We start from the raw sequence: 21,653 nt of genomic DNA on the forward strand, positions 1-21,653 counted from the left end.
TGTGTATATGTATATGTATGTGTATACATGTGTGTATACATGTGTGTATATATATGTGTATATATATATATATATATATCCCATGCTATGATGTGCGTAGCGTTATGTTTTTTGGGGGGGATGGTGACTGGCAGCATGTTATTGCAATAGCGGATGGGGGGCGGCGGGGGAACTGAATCTGCGAGTCGCTTTCAGCACGCTGCCTCAGCTCCAGCGTTAACCCAGAGGTAGTCGGAGTGTGCAGGTGCATGACAGCCCAGTGTGTGATAGAAGTCATTGAAGATGGGGGACGGCAGAATGAGTAAGCAGTGTGAACAGCTTTTCTAAAATGGCGTCGGAGGCTGTTCAATGTTGGGAACTGGCATGCCAATAAATTTATGGGCGCCCTACTGTCTGTCTGTCGGAGAATACAATTTCTTCGGTGGGGGGGGGGGTCAACGCACAAAGATGATAGCAGGCTTTGTAACCCCAGACTGGGCTTGCACGTTTGATGTAATACACTTCCCATCAGTTTATATTAATAATAATGTTTATTATTACAATAATAAAAACAGCAACAATAAAACAATATACCTTATTTTTGTATTTTTTGTTAAGTTGGGGGTGAAAAAAAGGTGGAATAATGTTATAAATGTAGAATTGAACCAAAAGTACTTTGCTAATAATGCAACAGAAGAAGCTATATAGACATGCATAATGCATTTTGCATTTGAATTGAATTTTTTAAACCCACACAAAGCAAATCGGTAAATGTCACGTCTCTCCTTTTTGTTCAGCCCAAACCTCATCCGTGCGCTTTCCAGTAGCTATTATATTATGAGCACCCCCCCCCCCTCCTCCTGGACAACATGCCAATGTCAGAGAATATATACATTTGCTAACGTGCAATGTGCCAGTTGCTGGGTTACTGTTGCCTTGAAAGAAAGTACCACGGAGCAGAACATAAGGGAAGCAAAGCGACCATACCTCCCACCCCCCCAGACACACACACACACACACACTCTCTCTCTCTCTCTCTCTCTCTCTCTCTCTCTCTCTCTCTCTTTGACATAATTGAATTCAGTATAAAATAAAAAAAGAAGGTGTCATCGTTTAGGAAACTGCATAATTTTTGCTGTTAATTAAAACTGAGCACTGTTTAGAAATTCATAAACACTAATACCCCATAATTGCAGTTCAAAAGCGAGTGATCACCTCCATTGTTTCCATTGTTTTCTCCTCAGATATGGACGTGTGGAGAGTGTCAAGGTCCTGCCCAAGCGGGGTTCAGAAGGTGGAGTCGCAGCCTTTGTGGATTTTGTGGACATTAAGAGTGCTCAGAAGGCTCATAATGCTATCAACAAGATGGGGGACAGAGACTTGCGCACTGATTACAATGAACCAGGCACAATTCCTACTGCAGCCAGAGGGCTGGACGATAGTCTGTCCTTAGGCTCTCGTGCCCGGGATGTATCAGGGTTCACAAGGGCGGCAGGGGGGACCGTGTATGGGCCCCCCGCGTCGCTCCACAGCAGAGATGGACGCTATGAACGCAGACTAGACGGGTAAGTGGACAAAGTTTCTCTGAAGACGGGGGGAAACCGTGGTTTCTTACACCTTACCGCCAAGCATCTTCCCACCATCTATTCATTTACTTGTTTGGGGTGGAGGTGGGGGGCGTTCTCAGGTAGACCGGGATATATTCCATAAGCGATGAAAGCATGATTATACACAAGTGTATCCTTAAAGCAATAGTTTATTCTGTTGGGGATTATCTTTGTGATCTTAAAACATCTCTGTTTGTGGAAAATATGATGCAAAGATTGGATTTCGTAAAATTTCCCAGGATTATTGGAGATTGCTGGGGGAGGGGCAGGGGGGGAAGAGAGAGAGTGGTCCAGCAGCCATCCCTGGGATTCCCCTAATCTGGAGTTACGCGCCCTGCTCGGTGGATTAATGTCACTCTTTTTCCTCATGTAACAAAACAACCAAGAGCACACATTATATGTAAAAAAACAAAAAACAAAACACCATTGTTTGGATTAGTCTAATTTGGTTTTCGATTATCGTGCACACCTCACGGAGGTGTTCACTTCTCTTGCGGGCTGGAGTCACCTACACAGGATAACCTACACAGGATATTTATCCCTCTCTGTTGGATTAACGCTGGCCACACACCTTAAGGATAAGCTATCATGCTAAAGGTATGGGTTGCTTTCTTGGTTCTTTTGTTTTTTTTTGTTTTATTTGGGATCATATCTAAAATCAGGGCATTACAATTTGAGTGCTGGGAGACCTCTACTGGTGATCTCAACCAAGTACAGACAACATAAACAGTGAGCAAATTACTTTTTTCTTTTTTTTTTTTTTTTTTTCTTGCCTCATTTTTGTGGAGATTATTTTTACCTTTTGACGACTGAGACTTCCAGATTTAATGAGGACCAACACGGACTAAGTTTGGATCGTACAATTCAAAGACGAACGCTGGAAATTGAGACTGAAAAGTAGCAGCTGGAGATAACCTACCTCACGTCTGTGGATTACCGGCTCCTTTCCTGAACGTGGAACTATAATTTAAACATGGATACAAACGCACACAGAATCGGTGAACAAAGCTGCACCAATGAACTGCATTTCCCATCGACTCGGCTTCGGTTTGGACAGCAAAGGAGACAGACAACAGACATGAACACCCATGAGCTTCAGAACTGGTATGAATGTTCTTCCACCCTGGGAATGAATACGGTGCTGCTACGAACAAGAATCTGGATTACCATTAAGAGACATGTTCTGTATTCTTAATCTGTCACGGGCAGATTTCCCTCCCTCTGCGAAAGGAATTTGACGACTTTACTACTGGGCACCGTGTGACCAACATGGAACGCCCAGGACTTCACAAATTGAAGATGCAAGACTTCATTTTTTTCCATCATTGCTGTTGGGGAATCAGTTGCGCTCTACTTTCTGAAGAGGGACTTATGGATATCGTGTATTAATTTCACCGGACTCATTTCCCCCCTGCGTTTGGATGGATATGTGGACTCAAATTGACATTTTCCAGCATACGAAACATCCTTCCCTGGATCCGTACAAGGCCAACTTTGTTTCATCGTTTTAATTAAAACGGACACTCGTCTAAGTACAAGAGGACCCTTGCCCTGAAGATGAGGATTACATTTTCTAATGTCAACGATTTAGCTTTATATTTTTTCCCTCTCCACTCAACATTTTTGCCCATTTTTTCTGCTCACACAGTTCTATCTCCCTAGATTGTATTTGGAATAATAGGTCAAGTTACCACTCTCTCAAAAGGTTGGTATGTCCTGCCCTGTGTATTTTAGCTGTCCTCTCTAACCCCCTAGTTTGAACCCGTCTCTCTCCATTTTCCCCACTAACCGAAGTATCCGGCACATAGACTGCTACTCCTGCCTGTGTGTCTATATGCCGAAATCTTAACCTTACCTTGTATTGTTTTCCTTTTCTCTTCCTCTGACCTGACCCCCACCTTCAGCTCCTGTCCCCCCCGTCCTCCTCAGATAAATAGACCCAGATCCAGCAGTTACTCAAGGTTTAAAAAAGAATATATATAGTATAATATAACACTGGGCTGTGGAAGATTGAATAGATTCAAAGATTTGTCACATACTTGTATTTACAATATGTGCAGTGGAAAGTGGGGGCGGGGCATTACAATAATAATAAGAATAGGAGTAAAACCAAAAGTATTTTAAGAAAGAAGATAAAAGGATACAATTTAAACAAATAAAGAATAGAAATATATTCATGCGGTGTGTACATTTTCTAATGTCTTGAGACAGAATGAAATAACTCTTAAATTAACCTCTTAGATTGCTTCTAATTCAAGCTTTGTCAATGTCAGTTTAGGATTTTTTACTTGTCAGTATCTTATATGGTGAAAATGGTCAGTTGATTAATAAGGAACAAAAGATTTCTTTTGATATAATTGACTAAGTTTTTTTTTTTATCAAGCAAAAATTCCAAACATTTGCACAATTTTCTGCTTTTCTGTGTTGTATATTTTCTAATTAAATATGTCGAGTTGGAAGTCTGGGCTTGTGGTCGGACACAATTTTTTTTTTTTTAAATGTGGCTTTAGGTTCTGGGGGGGAAAAACATGGACAAATGCACTTTATATACTAAATGATTGATTGATTGATTTAATTAAAAATAATAATCATGATATTCATCAATAATGATAATATTCATTAGTTCCAGCACCAGTATCTTTTGTTCCCGCCTCGCAGCTGCAGTTTTAAAATGTCCTCAGCTTTCTTTTCTCTGGGACAAGAGAAGAATATGGATGCGGTATAACCTGTCACAGGGTGCAGATTCAACACTTGATTCTTAAACTCCTGAGAAATATAACAAATTTAAGATTATTTTTTTGTAGAATTTCACTCTTATTTGTGAGTTGGCCACAGTCCTCATCAGGAAATATGCAGATAGAGATTACATCCACCCAAAGTCCCTGACTGGAGTTTAACGTCTCCATGTAGGGTTGGCCAATAACACAATAAGTACCGTGCGATGGTAGAAATTTCCCGATGGTCAGAGATTTCTCTCCATTTATACTGTGCTATCTGTGCCTTCTTTAATTTCTGATTGCATTGGACTGTTGAGGGGAACATTCCAAATCAATAAACAGGACTGATTCATGGCAGTGCTGTCTTCACAGGATGGTTGCTTCAGTTTGATGGATCACCTTAATTCATAGTTTATTCACTGGATTAACCAAAATCCAGTTCTTCCAATTATTTGGTTATTTGATTAATAAACAATTTTTCCATTGAGTTTGCAATACTATATATATATATATATATATATATAGTGATAGAAGTCCAACCAAGGCTCTGTGGTTTGTGGTTTAGCCTCCAAGGACAACAGGGTGCTCCACAGCTGCACTGTTTAACATTGAACTACGTATAAATAGTTTTGGAAATGTTGAATTGATATGCATGCATTGGCCCCCACACGAGTCGCCACATAACATGCCTTTTTAGCATGCTGCTGGAATGCATCCATATAATTATGCTGTTCCCGTAATCCCAAAACAGTTGATGTGTTCAGCATGCACCAGAGCAGACTAATAATCAAACACTGATGGAAAATCTGCCAAAAAAAAAAAAGTCCAACTGAATTATTTTAAGCCCCATGAATAATGTAGAGCCTGTTTTGTGTAAAGTGAAATTGAAGGCTATCTATTGAGCAGTGAGCCTGCGCCACCAAATTAGCATTTTCGGGAGCATCTAGGGGTCAAGGTAATCCATCAATTTCACTGCAGACATCGTTATACCATAGATGTTATTCATGAATCCAGCAGACGGATGATTAAATCAAATGAGATGAAACAGAATTTGCCCCTGACCCGCTGTACTTTATGTATAGTGCAGTGAAATACAGACATAGTGCTAGCTCATCCAACCAATTTATCCTCAACATCCAGTAGACTATGTGCATCCCGTGCACTCTTTTGTTCTCGTGCCCCTTGGCAAAGGCCTTTTTGTTGGAAAGACTTAATGAATGACTTCCATTTATGAGCTAATACATTGAAGTTGTTCTTTGTCTATAGGTTACATTTATGTTAATGTTTTACAGAGTATCCACACAACGTATTGTTAAATTATTGTCACTTACCCTAGTCGTTGGCAGTCGCTGTGGACTTATATGTTTGCACGGTTAAAACAAAAACCTAAATTGTGTTTTTTTTTTTTTTTTTTTTTTTTTTTTACAAAGGGTTCAGCTTAGCGGATAAATTGCAGTCCATCAAAGTCCTCTCAAGGAAAGCCTGTGAATATGAGTAACACATTCTCAGTCAGTTGTAAAGGTCAGGTTGGGCATTTTAAGAAACTCATCTTATGGATCATTTACCAAAATGCCTTTCAGGACATGACAGGGCATCAGAGATGCAGAGGAAGACGCTTGTGCCATATTATCTTCAGAGAAATGGCAGCAGCCTCCTGTTAGCCCCTCATATAACCCACATTAAAGCTCAGACTGGGACCCGTTTCCCCATCAACTGGTCATCTCCCACCCCATCCCAAACAATTTGTAGTATTTCTAGTGAAATATCTTTCAAATATCTTTCAAAGTCGTAGCACAAGAAAAACATAACGCAAGGAAGGCTATAAAATTGATTACAAATGTTTGCTTGAGATTGAAAACAAAAAGCATTGTGGCCTCATTTTCACCACCAAAGGCTGCTGCTGACTTCTCCTTAAGGAGATAAACGGTTTCAGAAGTTTCTTCATGTCTTTGATTTATGCTCACCGTTCTTTGTTGGCATAGACGGTTAAGCAGCATGCAACCCAGCAAGCAAAACATTTGCACAGACGGATCTATTCACAGACGTAATTAAAACATCTCTGATGGTCCAAATCAATCAAAGATCCAAAAGGTTTGGATGCCTTTATAAATAATCAGCAAGGGTAATGTGCAAATCCCATTTAGGGAATTGGCTTGATTACCTTCTTTCTCATCTGATATCATGAGCTTAATTTCTAGTTATGTTGTCTAGTTCTATAATACTTTATTCCTTTGTTTGAAGTTGGAAGTAGACATTGGCAGGACATATTGGGGAATGTTGCCCTCACTACCTTCTAGGACGTTGCAGTCACATAATGCACATATGGGCATTAAAACACTAGTCTAACAAGATGCTGTGCACGTCGGTTGGTTTTACCAACCATGTTTACATAAGTTAGATAATTATTTTCTACTTAGAAAGCTTTGATTTCTATGATTACATAGGAATAGAATATTAACAATTTATTCTTATAGTTGCATAGTAAAAACACGACATCTGGAATTAGTATTTTTGTACGATTTGAAAGTAACTTTTTCAGATTGTTTATGTATATTTAAAATCTCAAATGTACTGCAGGGAAGGTTTTTACCATTTCGACAGTTGAGGTTGACCGTTAACATCCGGTGTCGTCTTGAATCTTAATATTTTTCCATCCTCTTGTTTGGAATGGACAAAAGAATAAATCATAGAGGGTTTGTAAGTGTTGTTGAATCAAACCACAAACCGCCCCGTGTTGGAACATCACGGCTAATTTGCTGATTATAATTTCATCTGAATTCAAACAGTCATAATTGCTGTCCTGTCCTGCTCATTACTGGGAGTTTGGTAATATGACTGCTGTAATGACACAGCAGTCGTATTACCAAATTAAATTCGTGATTGCTTTATTCAGAACGAGGATGTCCGGGTCTGAGCAGAATGTCCTTAATGGCACCTCTTTCTAATATGCGTCTTCGTAAAAGATGATTTGAAGACCTTTTTTTTTTCAGGAGAACAAGTGGTGTTAAATTGTGTAACATTATAACCAAAAGGCTCGTCATGAGTCTCATCCAAAAACCTTCAACAGAAACTCTCAGAGAAATGATCAAATGTCTCAGAAAGTGGCTTTTGTTATAGTTACAAGACCAGAATGACATAGCAATCTATAAAAGCATGAATCTCTCATGTTATTTTTTTATTAAAAGAAATCTTTGTGCAAGTCGTATATCCTGCAATTATACTTTCAAATCTGCAGATTTCCATTCCTTTAAACACTGAATGCATGCCTTTTGCTAAAACAAATCTCTTCCGGCCATCCTATGCTTATTGTATTTTCATTATAGCGTGTGCAGTGTATAGTTATATATCTCTTTGATGCTTGAACTGATAAACCATCGACTTGCATTCAAAGAAAAGCAGTTTCAAACAGTACAAGTGTTGTGTGAACACCTCCAAGCTGATTCGTGAAAGACCCGACAGCCTCTTTGTGGCAGAAGGATCCGATACATTTCATCTCCGAGCCATATGCAGTTCAGACACGCTCGGTTGTCTCAACCAGTTCATCAATTGAATCCCCTTGTAGTTCAGTGTGTAGGCTGGAAAAGATCTCTTTAGATGCTTAGAAACTTCCCTTCTCCAAACACTTAAGTGCCCTGTCTTCCCATGTGTCTAATTAAGTAAAAACCCACCAGAGACACCTGATGATTCTGTTTGCCCAGTGTCTGATGCTAGCGGCTGTCTTGAATGTAACGGTAATGTGATGTTCTGTCTTCCCGGTTTGTTAGGACGGCCGAAAGTCGGGATCGGGCGTACGATCACAGTGCCTATGGACACCACGAGCGTCCCGGTAGCAGTTTTGAACGCCAGCGGCACTATGAAACAGACTATTACCGGGATGCAAGAGAGAGGACTGCAAGTACAGCCGGGAGCGGGTCCGGCGCCGCCAGCGGAAGTGTTCCAGCGGTGTCGTCAGGAGTCAGTGGATCTATCGTCAGCGCTGTCGCTGGCAACGCGGGAACAGGAGGATCGGCAGGGGCCATGCCGGGAGGAAGCGGAGGATCTACATCCAGCGTGGTCGGCTTCTTCCGCTCCCACAGCAGGAGCCCTTGTCGCTTTGAGACACCAGAGCCTCGCTACGAGTCTCGTACCAGGGAACCCTTTACTTTGGCCAGCGTGGTTCACAGGGACCTTTACAGGGAGGACAGGGGTCGGCGCGGGGAGCGCTCGTACCGCCACAGCCGTAGCCGGTCTCCGCACTCGACACACTCGCGAAATCCATCTCCTCAGAGACTGGCGAGTCAGGCTACCCGTCCTCCGCGCTCCCACAGTGGGTCAGGCTCCCACAGCCGCTCCTCCAGTTCAGACTCGGTCAGCAGTACCAGCAGCAGTACGAGTGGAAGGTGAGTGACGTCAAGGTTTCTACCCCTGTGCGTGGCTGTTGTTTACCTTTTTGTGCATCCCAGTCTTAAACAAGTTCTGGACAGAGCACAGAGTACTTTAAGAGAGAAATCTGCGCTCTGAATGCTGCTTCAAATGGTTGTAATTCTTCATTTCAAAGAATCTAACAGTACGTGTTCAAGTACAAATTCTAAAGAGGAGAAATACCGTCTATCTTTTTCTTTGCCCGAGTCTAGGTCACAGTGGTAGCAGGATGGGAAATAAGTTGTTGATGAGACTAAAGTAGGATTAATGTCTCACATTCACTGGTGGTATTAAGTGTCTTTGCTTTTATACGACGATACAAACATTATAAAATATTTCATGGTATGATTTTAATTCAGCGTTCCCAGTTTTCCTCACATTTACCCAAAAACTTCATTGCAAAGCAGGAAAATCATGAAAACAATGTCACTGGTATGCATTTTGTATCACTCGGCAAAATCAACATATAATAGGCTGTCTGTGTCTTTCCTCAAACAAGGCCTGTACTAAGCATGGGCCCGGGGGGGGTTTATCTTTGCTTCATCCCAATTTTTGAAAATAATTTTTCTTTGTCCAATCAACTAATCAAAAAATGACACATCGAAATGACATGTTGACTAATATCTGATCGGTTGGTTTGGCCCTATAAAATATAAAGATGCAGAGATTGGCAGTGCCGTGACGTACAGCCGCTTACCTTCATTAAACCGCCTGAAAACACCAGGCTGCTACAGTATAACAATACCGTTTTTTTACGCACATCAGACTGGTCCGTTATAACTTGATTTTCTGCTTTTTTTTTTTTTTTTTTTTTTTTTTTTTTAATAAGGGAGGCTCATCGTAGCTTTCTTTTTAGCTAAAGTAGCCTTAAGACACAGTGCAGTGCAAACCCTGTTGTGTAGCATTAATTACTAAACTATGTGACCATGTCCGAGGTGAGATACATAGCAATTATTGCTGAAATGGTGTGTTTACGATATAATTATACAAACGCAGTCACCAAATCATTGTCTTTATTTTTCTATCAGCGACTACCTGATGGAAAATAAAGCTCCATCTGTCTTTGTGGGGATGTGTGTTCATGTCGTGATGCTCTGAGGTAAAGCTTTCAGTTCTGCTGAGCTATCGCTGTCTCATTTCACTGTGATTGGCCAGTGGTGTGACTGGGAGAGAGGATTTAGGTGTGGAGTATTTCATCAGAGAAGGGAGAGGAGAGTATTCTGTACGGGTAAATGAAGTGGGTTTTTCCTGTAATCTCTGTGTAATACCATCTTTTAGGACTCGATGCAATATCCCCAACACATGTATATCGGCTGTATTGAACACTGCAACAGAGTTGCAATCAAGCAAAGGCGTGCTTGTGCATTGTATTTCTACCACTGGTTAGCGGGGAGTATCAAGAACACTTTGTAGCTCAACTTCCCTCAATGCAGAGGCTGTGGTTTCTAACATTAACCGTTTCAAGATATCATATCTCCTAAAACCATGTCATGTCTGTTTCCTCAACAGACACTGGATACGTTTTTATTATTTTAAAATAGCTTACACAACAACATGGCCGAACTTCACGTTCATGGTTTACTGTTTTCCAGCATTTGAACTATGCTCCACCCAGCAGGGGACACATATTGCATAGAATTTCCAATTCAAAATTTGTGAACCTTTCAACCATTGTTATGTGTGCAAATTTCTTTATTCCCTTTTTGTATGAGTGAACTTTATACTCGTGAGTCTTTCATATGACAAATCTGCTTTTACAAGGTTGTTGACTGAGTAATTGATTGCTGGTAGGAGTCAGAGCCTGGAAAACGACCTTTGCTGCATGTAACAGCTGTAATGACACACATTTTGGGTTGTTAGGATTCAATCTGAATGCGTTTATTACCGCTGTACTTTGGATTAAGTTGAGCTCTACATGTCTGTCCACACAAACTGTGGACAGACATGTAGAGCTCAACTTAATTTTGTTATGCCAGTGGATCTGGCCTCAGCTGAATTACCATGTTCAATTCAAAACAGAGCTATTTTTGTTTTGCTACATTTGTTCATATTTGTGTCCAGGTTCTTTTGAATGTAATGCTATTTATTAGTTGATTTGGGTTCTTGTTGAGCAGTAAAAAAGGCTGGGATAATCAAATTCAAGTGAGATCTGCAGTTTTAGAAACATAAGAGTGTCTTTCCATGGGATTTACTCCACTACATGAATGCACTTCACCCCCTCGCTCCAGTTGTTTATTTTCTGGATAACCGCATCACCTTTGGACACAAAAAGCAGAGTCGACAGCTCCAAGTGGCGGGTAGCGACACATGTGGTTTCACGAGGTAGTGCTCTGTGGGGAATTTCAGGAGACGGCTGGTATATTTTTTTCCGCTGCCTACCTGTGTGTGTGTGTGTGTGTGTGTGTGTGTGTGTGTGTGTGTGTGAGATGCCCCCCCACCCCTCCTCCGTGAGATCCAGTTGGAACTGGAAATTTCTGGCCAGTGCTGGCTGCCTGCCCACTCCCACAGGCCAGCCTCCGTCAGCAGCACTTCCGGGAGTGTCTGAGCACAGGAGGAGAAAGTGAGAGGGAAACAAACAGCAGAGGGCTTTGAAAGCCGAGACAGGCATGGGAACTGTTCGAGTAAAAAGGTGCCCAAGGCAGCCATGAATTTGACACTGACGTGCAAATCCATCTTTTTATACTGATAACCAGATGATGATGATAAATTGGGGAGAAAGAAGGTGTTTTTCTCCTCTTCAGCTGAGATTTTGAACAGTAGAAAGACGCATTCACAGTGCATTGCATGAGCTATTATGCGAATGCATCACTATATATATTACATTTTGAAACGTGTGCATACTATTGCCTGTTCAATACTATATATAATCTAATCCTCCTTCCTTTACCTCGGATTGAACAAAACAAACACATTTCGTCACCTTTTGAGTCACAAAAATGACATTTTAACTGCTGTTCTTGCTGCAAAAGGATTAATCTATATACAGTATAAATATTATAGCAATTTATGATTTTATTGAGGTAAAAATATCAATAACTTCAACATATATCAATAGTAAGGCAAAGACAACAACCAGTTACAGAAACTGACAGACTGTGAAGCTTGCAACAACATCTTAAGTCCATGTTTCTCTTTTGCTACAGTGATTCCAGCAGTAGTTCAAGTGATGACTCCCCGGCACGTTCAGTGCAATCTGCTGCTGTTCCAGCACCCTCAGCACTTCCTTTATCCTCCCTCGACAAGGATGAACCACGTAAAAGCTTTGGTATCAAGGTCCAAAATCTTCCTGTGCGCTCTACAGGTTAGTCATAAGGTGCTTCTACGGTGCGCAACTACAAATAGCTTTTTCATGCAGAAATAATAGTGATTTGTATTTGTGTTTATCTCTCAAATATTGACACCTTTTTATGAAAAATCAATACTTTAGTATTTAATAACATGTTACTTTTTCAATAAACATTCTTAATAAAACATTTGATTGGTTTACTACAGATACGAGCCTGAAGGATGGTTTGTTCCATGAATTTAAGAAACATGGAAAAGTCACATCTGTACAAATCCACGGCGCTTTAGAGGAGCGCTACGGGCTTGTCTTTTTCCGCCAGCAAGAGGACCAAGAGAAAGCACTCGGAGCATCAAAGGGGAAGCTTTTTTTCGGCATGCAAATTGAGGTCACCATCTGGAATGGCCCCGGTAAGTTCTGATCTTTTAACTATATATTGCAGCAACAAACATGAAACGTCAAAACGCACCAGGTTCGAATGGGCACTTGCTGTATTTTTCAGAGACTGAAAGTGAGAACGAGTTTCGGCCCTTGGACGAGAGGATAGATGAGTTTCATCCAAAGGCCACACGGACATTATTTATTGGAAACCTGGAGAAGTCCACCGCTTACCATGACCTGCTTAACATCTTTCAACGCTTTGGAGAAATAGTGGTAGGTTAATGCTGTGAAGTAGTTGGGAATATCTCTATATAGGCAGTGGTTACCATGCTGCATAGTTTGAGATGACCATGCTTAATGAAAGCCTCTTTCTTTTTTCATTATTGTGCAAAGGACATTGACATTAAGAAGGTGAATGGAGCCCCACAGTATGCCTTTCTACAATACTGCGACATTGCCAGTGTCTGTAAGGCTATAAAGAAGATGGATGGAGAGTACCTTGGTAACAATAGATTGAAGGTGAGATTTATTGCGTTAATTTAATTTTACATTTTGCCTTAACTACCACATTATTGTCTTTCCCAACCATACTAGTATTATTTATGAGCATGATTTATGTAAACTGTTCTTTAAGTTTTTGGATGTTGGATCAAATATTTGCAATCTTTTCATTTTATCCTTCCTTTTTCAGCTGGGCTTTGGAAAGAGTATGCCTACTACGTGTGTTTGGTTGGATGGATTGGCTTCAAACACAACTGAGCAGTTTCTTACTCGTCATTTCTGCCGCTATGGACATGTTGTCAAGGTAAGTCTGTTTTTTACCTTTACAGTTGCCCATTGTTCACTTTCTGGCAACATGGGACTCTATTTTCCTCTGTTTTGCGCAGGTTGTATTTGACAGAATGAAAGGAATGGCCCTTATCCTGTACAACAACATTGAATATGCACAAGCTGCTGTCAAAGACACAAAGGGATGGAAAATTGGGGGCAGTAAAATCAAGGTAAGTGGGGAAAAAAACCGTTGCTCTCAAATTTTGCTCTGTAATGTTTTTGTGTTCTGAATGCCTGACATCTTGTGAAATGCAACTTACTCTTGTTTTTTTTTTTTTCAGGTGGACTTTGCCAATCAGGAAAGTCAGATGGCGTTCTATCGTTCAATGCAGGCATCTGGGCAGGACATTCGAGACTTTTATGACATTCTCTCTGAAAGAAGGTTTGTGTAGTTTCCTTAAGGAATAATAATTTTGCCTTAATACTATCTAGTGTTAAACATTATGGATGCCAAAGTTTGAGGAAATTATATCTTGGTTTTTGGGTTTATTTCTAGGGATGATCGACGACCTCAATATGAGTTTCAAGCAGAAAGACAGTATTACGAAAATGTACGAACACCAGGGACATTTACTGAAGATCCACGTCGCAAATACCCTGCCAGAAGTCGGGAGTTCTATACAGAATGGGACCCATATCAGGGAGATTACTATGATCCACAATACTTTGAAGACCCCCGTGAATATCGAGAATACAGAGCTGACCCTTATGAGCAGGACATTCGCAAATACAGCTATTTGCAACGAGAACGTGAACGAGAGAGGGAGCGCTTTGAAACGGATCGTGGACGTGATCACGGGCGGAGGACCATTGAGCGTAGCCAAAGCCCGCCTCACGTTGCCTCTCGTCGTCCTGCCAGCCCTACCGCATCTCCTTCGCTCTCTGAGAGGATACCAAGTGATTCGGATCGTCGTATTTGTTGCCGATCTTCTGAAAGAAGTGGTAGCTGCAGTTCAATCTCCCCACCCAGATTTGAAAAACTTGAAAAGGCACGCACTGAAAGGTATAATAAAACTGACAAACTTGAGATAGATCGAGTCTTTGAAGTTGAAAGAGGGAATTTGGTTGAAAAAGAGAAGCGGGCCGGACGTAAAGATCGAGGGGACAAAGACAAAAGTGAGAAGCAGAGGCTTAAGAAGCTAAAAGTTGCGTCACCCATTATCCAAGCATGTGAGACGGAACCTGAACTTGAACGAGATGCTAGCCCTGAGTCAGTCCTTCGAAGTAAAAGCAGTAAAATTCCAAAGGAAGGCTCGAGCAAAGGAAGGTTAGATCTTCTGCCTTGTGTTGTGCAATTAACACGTGTTAAAGAAAAAGAAGGAAAATTGATTGGTCAATCTGTCCAAGAAAAACCAATACCGAGGGGTGGGAGTGACAGTCCTAGATTGGCATCACCTTCAGCTGACCAAAGGAGTCCTCCATTCTGCTCAGAACCATCAAAAACTGATATCTCTAAGCATGTAAAGGTGCCCAGAGACAAAAATATGCACAGTTTAGTGGAGGTTATTGACAAGGATGCTAAAGTCAAATCCAAAAAACATGGGAAATCTGATATGGGATTTGACAGTTGTATTTCTGTAGATATTGACCGTCTGGCTGCAAGGAAAAGGCGTTTTGAAGACTCTGGGAAAACTGATAAACAGAAGAGAACTAGCGAGGAGGATGTTGGTAAAGCTGGACTTCACAAACCATGGAACAATGCTAAAGAGACAGACTTGGATAAAAATCTTTTGATAAAAGGGGTGCATAAAAAGGAGCACCACAAGGATAAATGTGTCCGAATGGTTTCAGTTAACAGTCCTAAAGATGGACGAGACTGTGAAATCAACTCTGTAGGCTTTTCTCTGGAGCAGCAGTCACGGCTAGGGGAGCTGCCTGAAGATTCTACAGATCAGTTGGACTCTCCCTACCTTAAAATGGATTTCGCAGGATCAAAAAGTGAAAACAGCTCCAGTCTCACAAAGATGTTAGATGATGACAGCTTTAATTTGGATGAATTAAAAGAACAAAAACAGGTTTTGTCTGAAAACGAACAAGGGAGAGGGAAATGCAGGGACTCAAATGACGGAGATGAACACAATGTGCACATTGAGCAAAACATTTGCACCAAACAAATTGAACAGAGTAGATGGCTCCGACCTGACCATGGCAATCTTGATAAATTAGTCAAGTTTGAAAACCCAGCAAGTATTGAGACTCATGACTTCGGAAAGGATTATATCATGCATGATGTTCCAAAATCAATTCAGGATATGGTCAATGATGAATGGTCTTCCAGTAAAAGAAAGAAAGTAGAGAATTTTGGCTTTGAAATAGTGACTGCAAAAAGACAGCACAACTTTCCAAGTTCCCAAAAGTTGAATGAAGACATTTATCAGAGTATAACATCCTCAATAGGACATGGTCACTTTTCTGCAAATGAGGAAGATGACACTGCCCAGATTTCTGTGTCAGTTATAAACAAAGACAGAAAATCTCCAACAACAGATGAGAAATTTTCACACACGGAGTCATTGAAAAACAGTTTGGGACTGACACATTTTCACTCTTCTGACACTGAGCTCCCAAAGCTTAAGACAACCTTGCTTGGCTGTGATGAGGAATTGATGCACTGCTGGGAAAGAAGGATAAAGTCTGATTCACTTAGAATGGATATGACTTTCCCCAGTGATATTGCAAAATGTGAAACCATCCACAAACGCCTTGGCCAAGATTTGGAACCTGGAGAAGTGCAGTCTGATTCAGATGAGGACGGAGAAAACAAACACATCTCTCCCAAGTCCAATAGTTCCTTGTCTTTTATCCTTAATGAACGTGATGAGAGGATGACGGACCTGAAGCTTTCAGGCTCATTGGAAAAGAATAAGTTTTATTCTTTTGCATTAGACAAAACTATAACTCCTGATACCAAAGCACTTCTTGAAAGAGCTAAGACACTGTATTCCTCCAGGGAAGATAATTGGTCCTTTCTCCCCTCACGTTTTCCAATCTCCCACAGCTGTTCAGATAAGGACAAGGTAGAGCTAGCACCTCGACCTATTCCTTCTTGGTATATGAAAAAAAAAAAGATTCGTACTGACTCTGTTGAAAAGCTGCATGATAAAAAGGAGGAACTTAAGCCACAGGACCAAGAACGACAAGACCTGTTTGCCTCTCGCTTCCTGCACAGCTCAATCTTTGAACAGGACTCCCGCCGTTTGCAGCATCTTGAACGTAAAGACCAAGATTCAGAAACTGGAGTTGGTAGGCCTTTTGCTAAGCCAGGTGCTACTGAGGCACAGCCTGAATCTGGAGTGGGTGACATGCCACAAGAGCCCATAGTGCTTTTCCATAGTCGGTTTTTGGAGCTTCAACAACAAAAGGACAAAGACCATTCTCCACCTGATTCTGAGAATGATTCGGTAGTAGTAGAGATTAAAAGGGATGAAGGACAGAATAGTGACAATGTGCTGTCTGATAAGGAATCTGAGCCAGTATTGAAGGTTGATCACAAATCAGCTAGCCCCCCATTAACCATGTTAGTTTCTCCATTTGCTTTTTCGCCGAAAGAAATGTCTTCACCAGAAAAAGAATTTTTAACTCCATCCTCAGATCAACCTGTTTCATTTGTCAAAGAAGAAAAGGAAGAGCCAGTTTCTGAGGTATCTCCATCGCATTCTTTTCCTATGGAAGACTTCAAACCAGGTGCTCCTAAGCTCACCATAACCTCTCCAGTTGTGCTTTTGGGGCCAGAAAATGAAATGGAAACAAAAGCAGAGTTGATAGAACCCAAAACAAAAATTGGAGATCGTTTGGCAGTGGAACATAATCCTCTTGTGGAAGATAAGCCCCCCATTCCTGGTGCTTCCCTAAGGGGTTTAGAGAGGGAGACTGCAGAATTCACTTACTCTGACTATCCAAAGATTGAAGAAAAAACGGTAATTATTAAGACGGAACCTAAAATAGAAAATCAGGAAACAAAACACTCTGAGGAATCTCAGACAACTGAGACAGATAGTGAGGCATGTATGCCAGAGCTAAAGGCTGAAATAAAACCATTACCAAATCGCAGACAACCCAAGAGTAAAAGGGCAAAACCACTGTCAGTATTGCGTACTTCTCAACCTTCTCAAATTGTTGCCACTGAGAAACCTGCAACACGAAAGAGTGAACGGATTGACAGAGAGAAACTCAAAAGGGCCTCATCTCCTCGGGCAGAAGTACCAAAAGTGTCTGAGTCCAAAGCCACATCCAAGTCACCAATCCATGCATCAGATTCAGAGCAGAACCTTGAGTCTAGTTTGATCCATGGCAGAACACGCCGCAGGAATGTAAGATCGGTCTATGCCACACTACATGAAGACGACCAAGCTGGTAAAGAGGTGATTGAGTCAGCACGCACCATGCGCAAACGTGTTGCCGATAAAGAACCAATACAGCAAGATGTTCCAATTCCACAAACCAATACAAGGCGAGGACGCCCACCTAAAAGAGGTGTCAAACGAGGTGACGATGCATCGCCAGTTAAGGGGGATCAGCAGAAAATGATGGAAGAAGGCACAGAGGTCAAAGACACCTCCACTACTGTAGAGGTTGTGAAAGCCTCTGAGGGATGGCGTTCACCCCGCACCCAGAAAGTGCAACAAACGCAACTGACATCACCTGCTCCAGTTACCAAGAAAGGAGGTAGAATAGACAAACAGTCTGGTACCATTACAGTGCTAGCTGAACAAGCTGATCTGGCAAGTCTTGATGAGTCTGAACTTAATCCTAAAGCTGATTCTGAATTGTTTGTGAAGTTATCAGAAAAGGTGGAAAACGAAAGCTCACAAGTGCACAGAAAGGAAAAAGAGTTAAAAGATTCTGGTGGAAGGAAATCTACTGATGGGGATATTGAAAAGGTAGACACCACCTCCTCTGAGAGTAGACAACAGCCTGAAAAGAATGTTAAAATGAAAACACCAAGGCTGAAAAGAAATACCAAGCAGGTCACTGAAGATAAATCGCACAGCTTAAAAAATCTAGAGATCCGTGTAAGCGTTGATGATGTAAAAGGTTTACTACGTTCAGGGGATGATGAGCTTGATTCATTTGAAGCGCCCACCATTACACAATCCAAGATAGTAGTAAAAGAGAATGAGGAAACAAAGATCATAGACTTTCCAAAAGAATCAAAAGAACTTGACACACAGGATGAAGAAGACACCCTATCCGAGCCTGAACTCCCTTCTGATCCGGCAGCTCTCTTAGCACGGCAGATGGAACTAGAGCAGGCAGTTGAAAATATTGCCAAACTTACTGTTGATCAACTTCCTCGACCATTTAAGGAACCACCTTCAGAGCAACCTACCACATTGCCTCCTGTCATAGTGGAGCCAGAAGCTGAGGTTGAGGAGAAGCGAGCTAATCCTGCAAGTGAAACTGAACTTGCAGCCGCTATTGATTCCATTACAGCTGAAGAAACATGTGCAGATGCAGAAAGTTTCACAGCTCCTCCTACTTACACTGGTCTTATCCCTACCCCAGAATCATTGACATCTTCCTCCTCCAATGAGATTATGGATCCGGAAACACACATGGTAATCAACAATATTCTTGCTGCAGACTCAGATGATGGTCCTGTGACACCTGCCCCAAAGGGGCTAATGGCAGAGCCTAAGGCAGCTGAGGATGCCCCTCTACTTGAAACACCCAAGAAAACAGGCCGAGTTAGAGCCAAAACCCTGAAGAAGTCGAGAAGTCGCAAAGGTGCAGCTAATAAGAAAGGGAATACTTCTGAAGAGGTTTCACAACCAGAGCCCTCCCCAGTCAAGTTACCAGAGTCTATCCCAGAAGACCCAGAAACCAACAATTCAAAAGCAGCCACTGTTACAGCTGGGGCTACTACAGCAGCTTCTGTGGTCACTGCCATTGCAACTTGTAGACGTGATGTTACAAGTGCTATAACTGTAGACACGCCCAAAGAGGCAGAACAGCCTGAAGTTGAACAGCCTGTACCCAAAGAATCTGCCTTTCATTCAGGTACAAGCAACATATCAAGTAGTAAAAAGCGTCCCCAAGCAGAGGAGCCATCTACCCCTACTCTTGCCCCTGCCCGCCCAAAACCTGTATCTCACTTCAGTGTACCTCTGCTGCGACCTGCCAAAATTCCACTTTCGCCAGACTGGCCTCCTAGAACTGAAGAAAGTAGAATCTGTGTTGCTCCTTCGTGTCAAGTTACAGTGGTAACTCCTTCTCCATCAGCATCAATTGCACTTGCAACCCCTTCAACAAATCCCCCAATGCCTCCTGATACAAAGGCCTCGGATATTGACCCTAGTTCTAGTACCTTAAGAAAAATCCTAATGGAACCTAAATATGTTTCTGCTTCAAACAGCAATTCTATACCTACCACTATGGTGACCTCTGTACTGTCAGATCCTTCACTGATGTCAGAGAATGAAAATCCCTCTGATATTTTGGGTTCAAGACAGTTACACCCTGAAGAGAGAGCACCTTTATCTCCCCAGCCCATACACCACAAACCCTTTCCACTGACAGAGTCCCAACAGAACTGTGGAGAGAAGATCCAGCATACAGTTATTTCTCCTGCTACCTCAGTAATAAGTCGAATTCCAATGCCTTATGATACAGAGGAAACTCCACGAATTTCTCTAAGCAACCGCAGCATTGGCCTGTCTATTCCCAAGCAAAAATTTAGATCAAACTCTAATGAGAATAATCGCTACCATGGCATGGATATTGTAGAAGATGCGACTAGAGCGCGCTCTGTTGTTGAGACCACTCCCTACAGTACAGGCACCAGTTCTGGCCTAAGGGTCAATACATCAGAGGGTGTTGTTGTTTTGAGTTATTCTGGTCAGAAAACCGATGGACCTCATAGGATGAGAGCCAAAATTAGTCAAATCCCTCAAGCGAGTGCTGGTGATATAGAATTTCAGCAATCTGTCTCCAAATCTTCAATAAAGCAAGACCCACTCATCACATCATCCCAGTCCCCTACCCCAAAAGTAACCCCAACTTCCACATCTTATGGGCACACAGGGGTTCTCTTGACAGGCCATTCTTATAACTCTCAACCTGTCATATCCAGTATGAAGCAGGAGGGTATTGGGTGTGACAAATCTGATGCCCCGTATCACACAGCGTCCCAGGGTGGCGTTGTAAAGATGTACCAACAGCCAGTTAGTTCTCCTCAAGTCTTGATGTACAACCAAGCTGTGATTCAGCAGCAGCATGGCAAGAGAGGACTGGGGTCTGAACCTCTACCCAAAAAGATGGACATTGGGAAAGCTGTTCAGCAGTCTAACCTTAGCCCAGTCATGAGTCCACACCACCCATCACTATCTGGAACCCGCATGAGCCCCAGCCCTAGCATACCAACTGATCGGTCAGCTCTACACCTAAAGCAAGAACCCCATTCCCCACGAACAGCCGTTCACTCCCCTTCACACTTTGTCAAAGCCTGTCCCCCAAGCAGTTCTCCTCGAGGCACTTCTGTCGTTCTAGGTCACGGCATACCACCAATTTCCACATATCATTCTAGTATGCATCACCCGCACCTGGAACAGTCCTCCGTTATAATTCAACCTCACAGTGTCACTCAGGCAATGGCTCATGAAGCCAGAATGAACACCTCACCAATGTCTGCGATAACTTATGGCAGGCGAGGTGACTCCCTGTCTTCTTCCCACCCAGGGCCTCCACAGCGCTCAAACACGCCTCAGCCTAATGTCATCCGAGATTTGGTACTGCAGTCCCATTCAAGTCCCAAGGGTTCAGTAGCGGGTAGCGGTGGCAGCAGTGTAAGTGAAGAAGACCCCAGACACTTTAACCAAGCCCTTAGTAGACCGTCTGTGCCCCAGCTCCAATCAGATGTAATGATGATTCACAGTGATCACCGAGGACTCCACCCAAATATACGCATGGACCAGTACAGAGACATGCACCAGCGCATCCTCATGCACCAGCAACTGGGAGAGCAGGTCGCTGTTGAGGCAAGACAGTCACGCACCTCAGAGACTGGAACGTCTTCAAGCAATATCTCTGGGCCTTCAAAGAGTCCTATAGTGGGAAAGACCATTGACCTTTCTGCAAAAGAATCTCTCAAACAACTAGAAGGAAAGATGATACATCCCCCCTGCAACGAAAGTAGAATCAGGGGAGTCCATGCATCTTCTCCTGTCCTGGTGTCTCCTCACTCACATGGGGTTCAGCTGATGCATCCAGGAGGTGCGGGCTCCTTTCCAGTATATCGTGACATGCGAGGCTTTCCGTCCCAGTTTCCAGGACATCCTTCATCGGGACACAACCTGGCTAACCAAGGCATTACATCTTCACAGGTCACTTGATATGCTTTTGTTATTTACATTTTGCAAATATTTCAGCATTTTATAATAATTGTATTTCATAGATCATATTCATATGCACTTACAAAATATGCATTACTCTTTTTATTTGGTATGTCCCCAATCA

The 21,653-nt window shown here is 42.2% G+C and overlaps 1 protein-coding gene across 3 annotated transcripts in view; it reads left to right on the plus strand.

The window, feature by feature from the left end:
- The window catches only part of spen (spen family transcriptional repressor), a 35,280-nt gene that overhangs the window by 10,509 nt on the left and 3,118 nt on the right, over positions 1–21,653 (plus strand). For all 3 annotated transcript variants that reach the window (XM_031868737.1, XM_031868735.1, XM_031868736.1), the window contains exons 2-11: positions 1,224–1,544; positions 8,068–8,682; positions 11,848–12,005; positions 12,197–12,397; positions 12,490–12,641; positions 12,762–12,887; positions 13,060–13,173; positions 13,256–13,369; positions 13,481–13,581; positions 13,696–21,520. In XM_031868737.1, coding sequence (XP_031724597.1) covers positions 1,345–1,544; positions 8,068–8,682; positions 11,848–12,005; positions 12,197–12,397; positions 12,490–12,641; positions 12,762–12,887; positions 13,060–13,173; positions 13,256–13,369; positions 13,481–13,581; positions 13,696–21,520 — 9,606 coding nt within the window. In that variant the 5' untranslated portion in view covers positions 1,224–1,344. The remainder of the gene's footprint in view (positions 1–1,223; positions 1,545–8,067; positions 8,683–11,847; positions 12,006–12,196; positions 12,398–12,489; positions 12,642–12,761; positions 12,888–13,059; positions 13,174–13,255; positions 13,370–13,480; positions 13,582–13,695; positions 21,521–21,653) is intronic.

Source organism: Anarrhichthys ocellatus, unplaced genomic scaffold, assembly GCF_004355925.1.
Source record: "Anarrhichthys ocellatus isolate YVR2014 unplaced genomic scaffold, GSC_Weel_1.0 scaffold44, whole genome shotgun sequence".
Classification (NCBI taxonomy): domain Eukaryota; kingdom Metazoa; phylum Chordata; class Actinopteri; order Perciformes; family Anarhichadidae; genus Anarrhichthys; species Anarrhichthys ocellatus.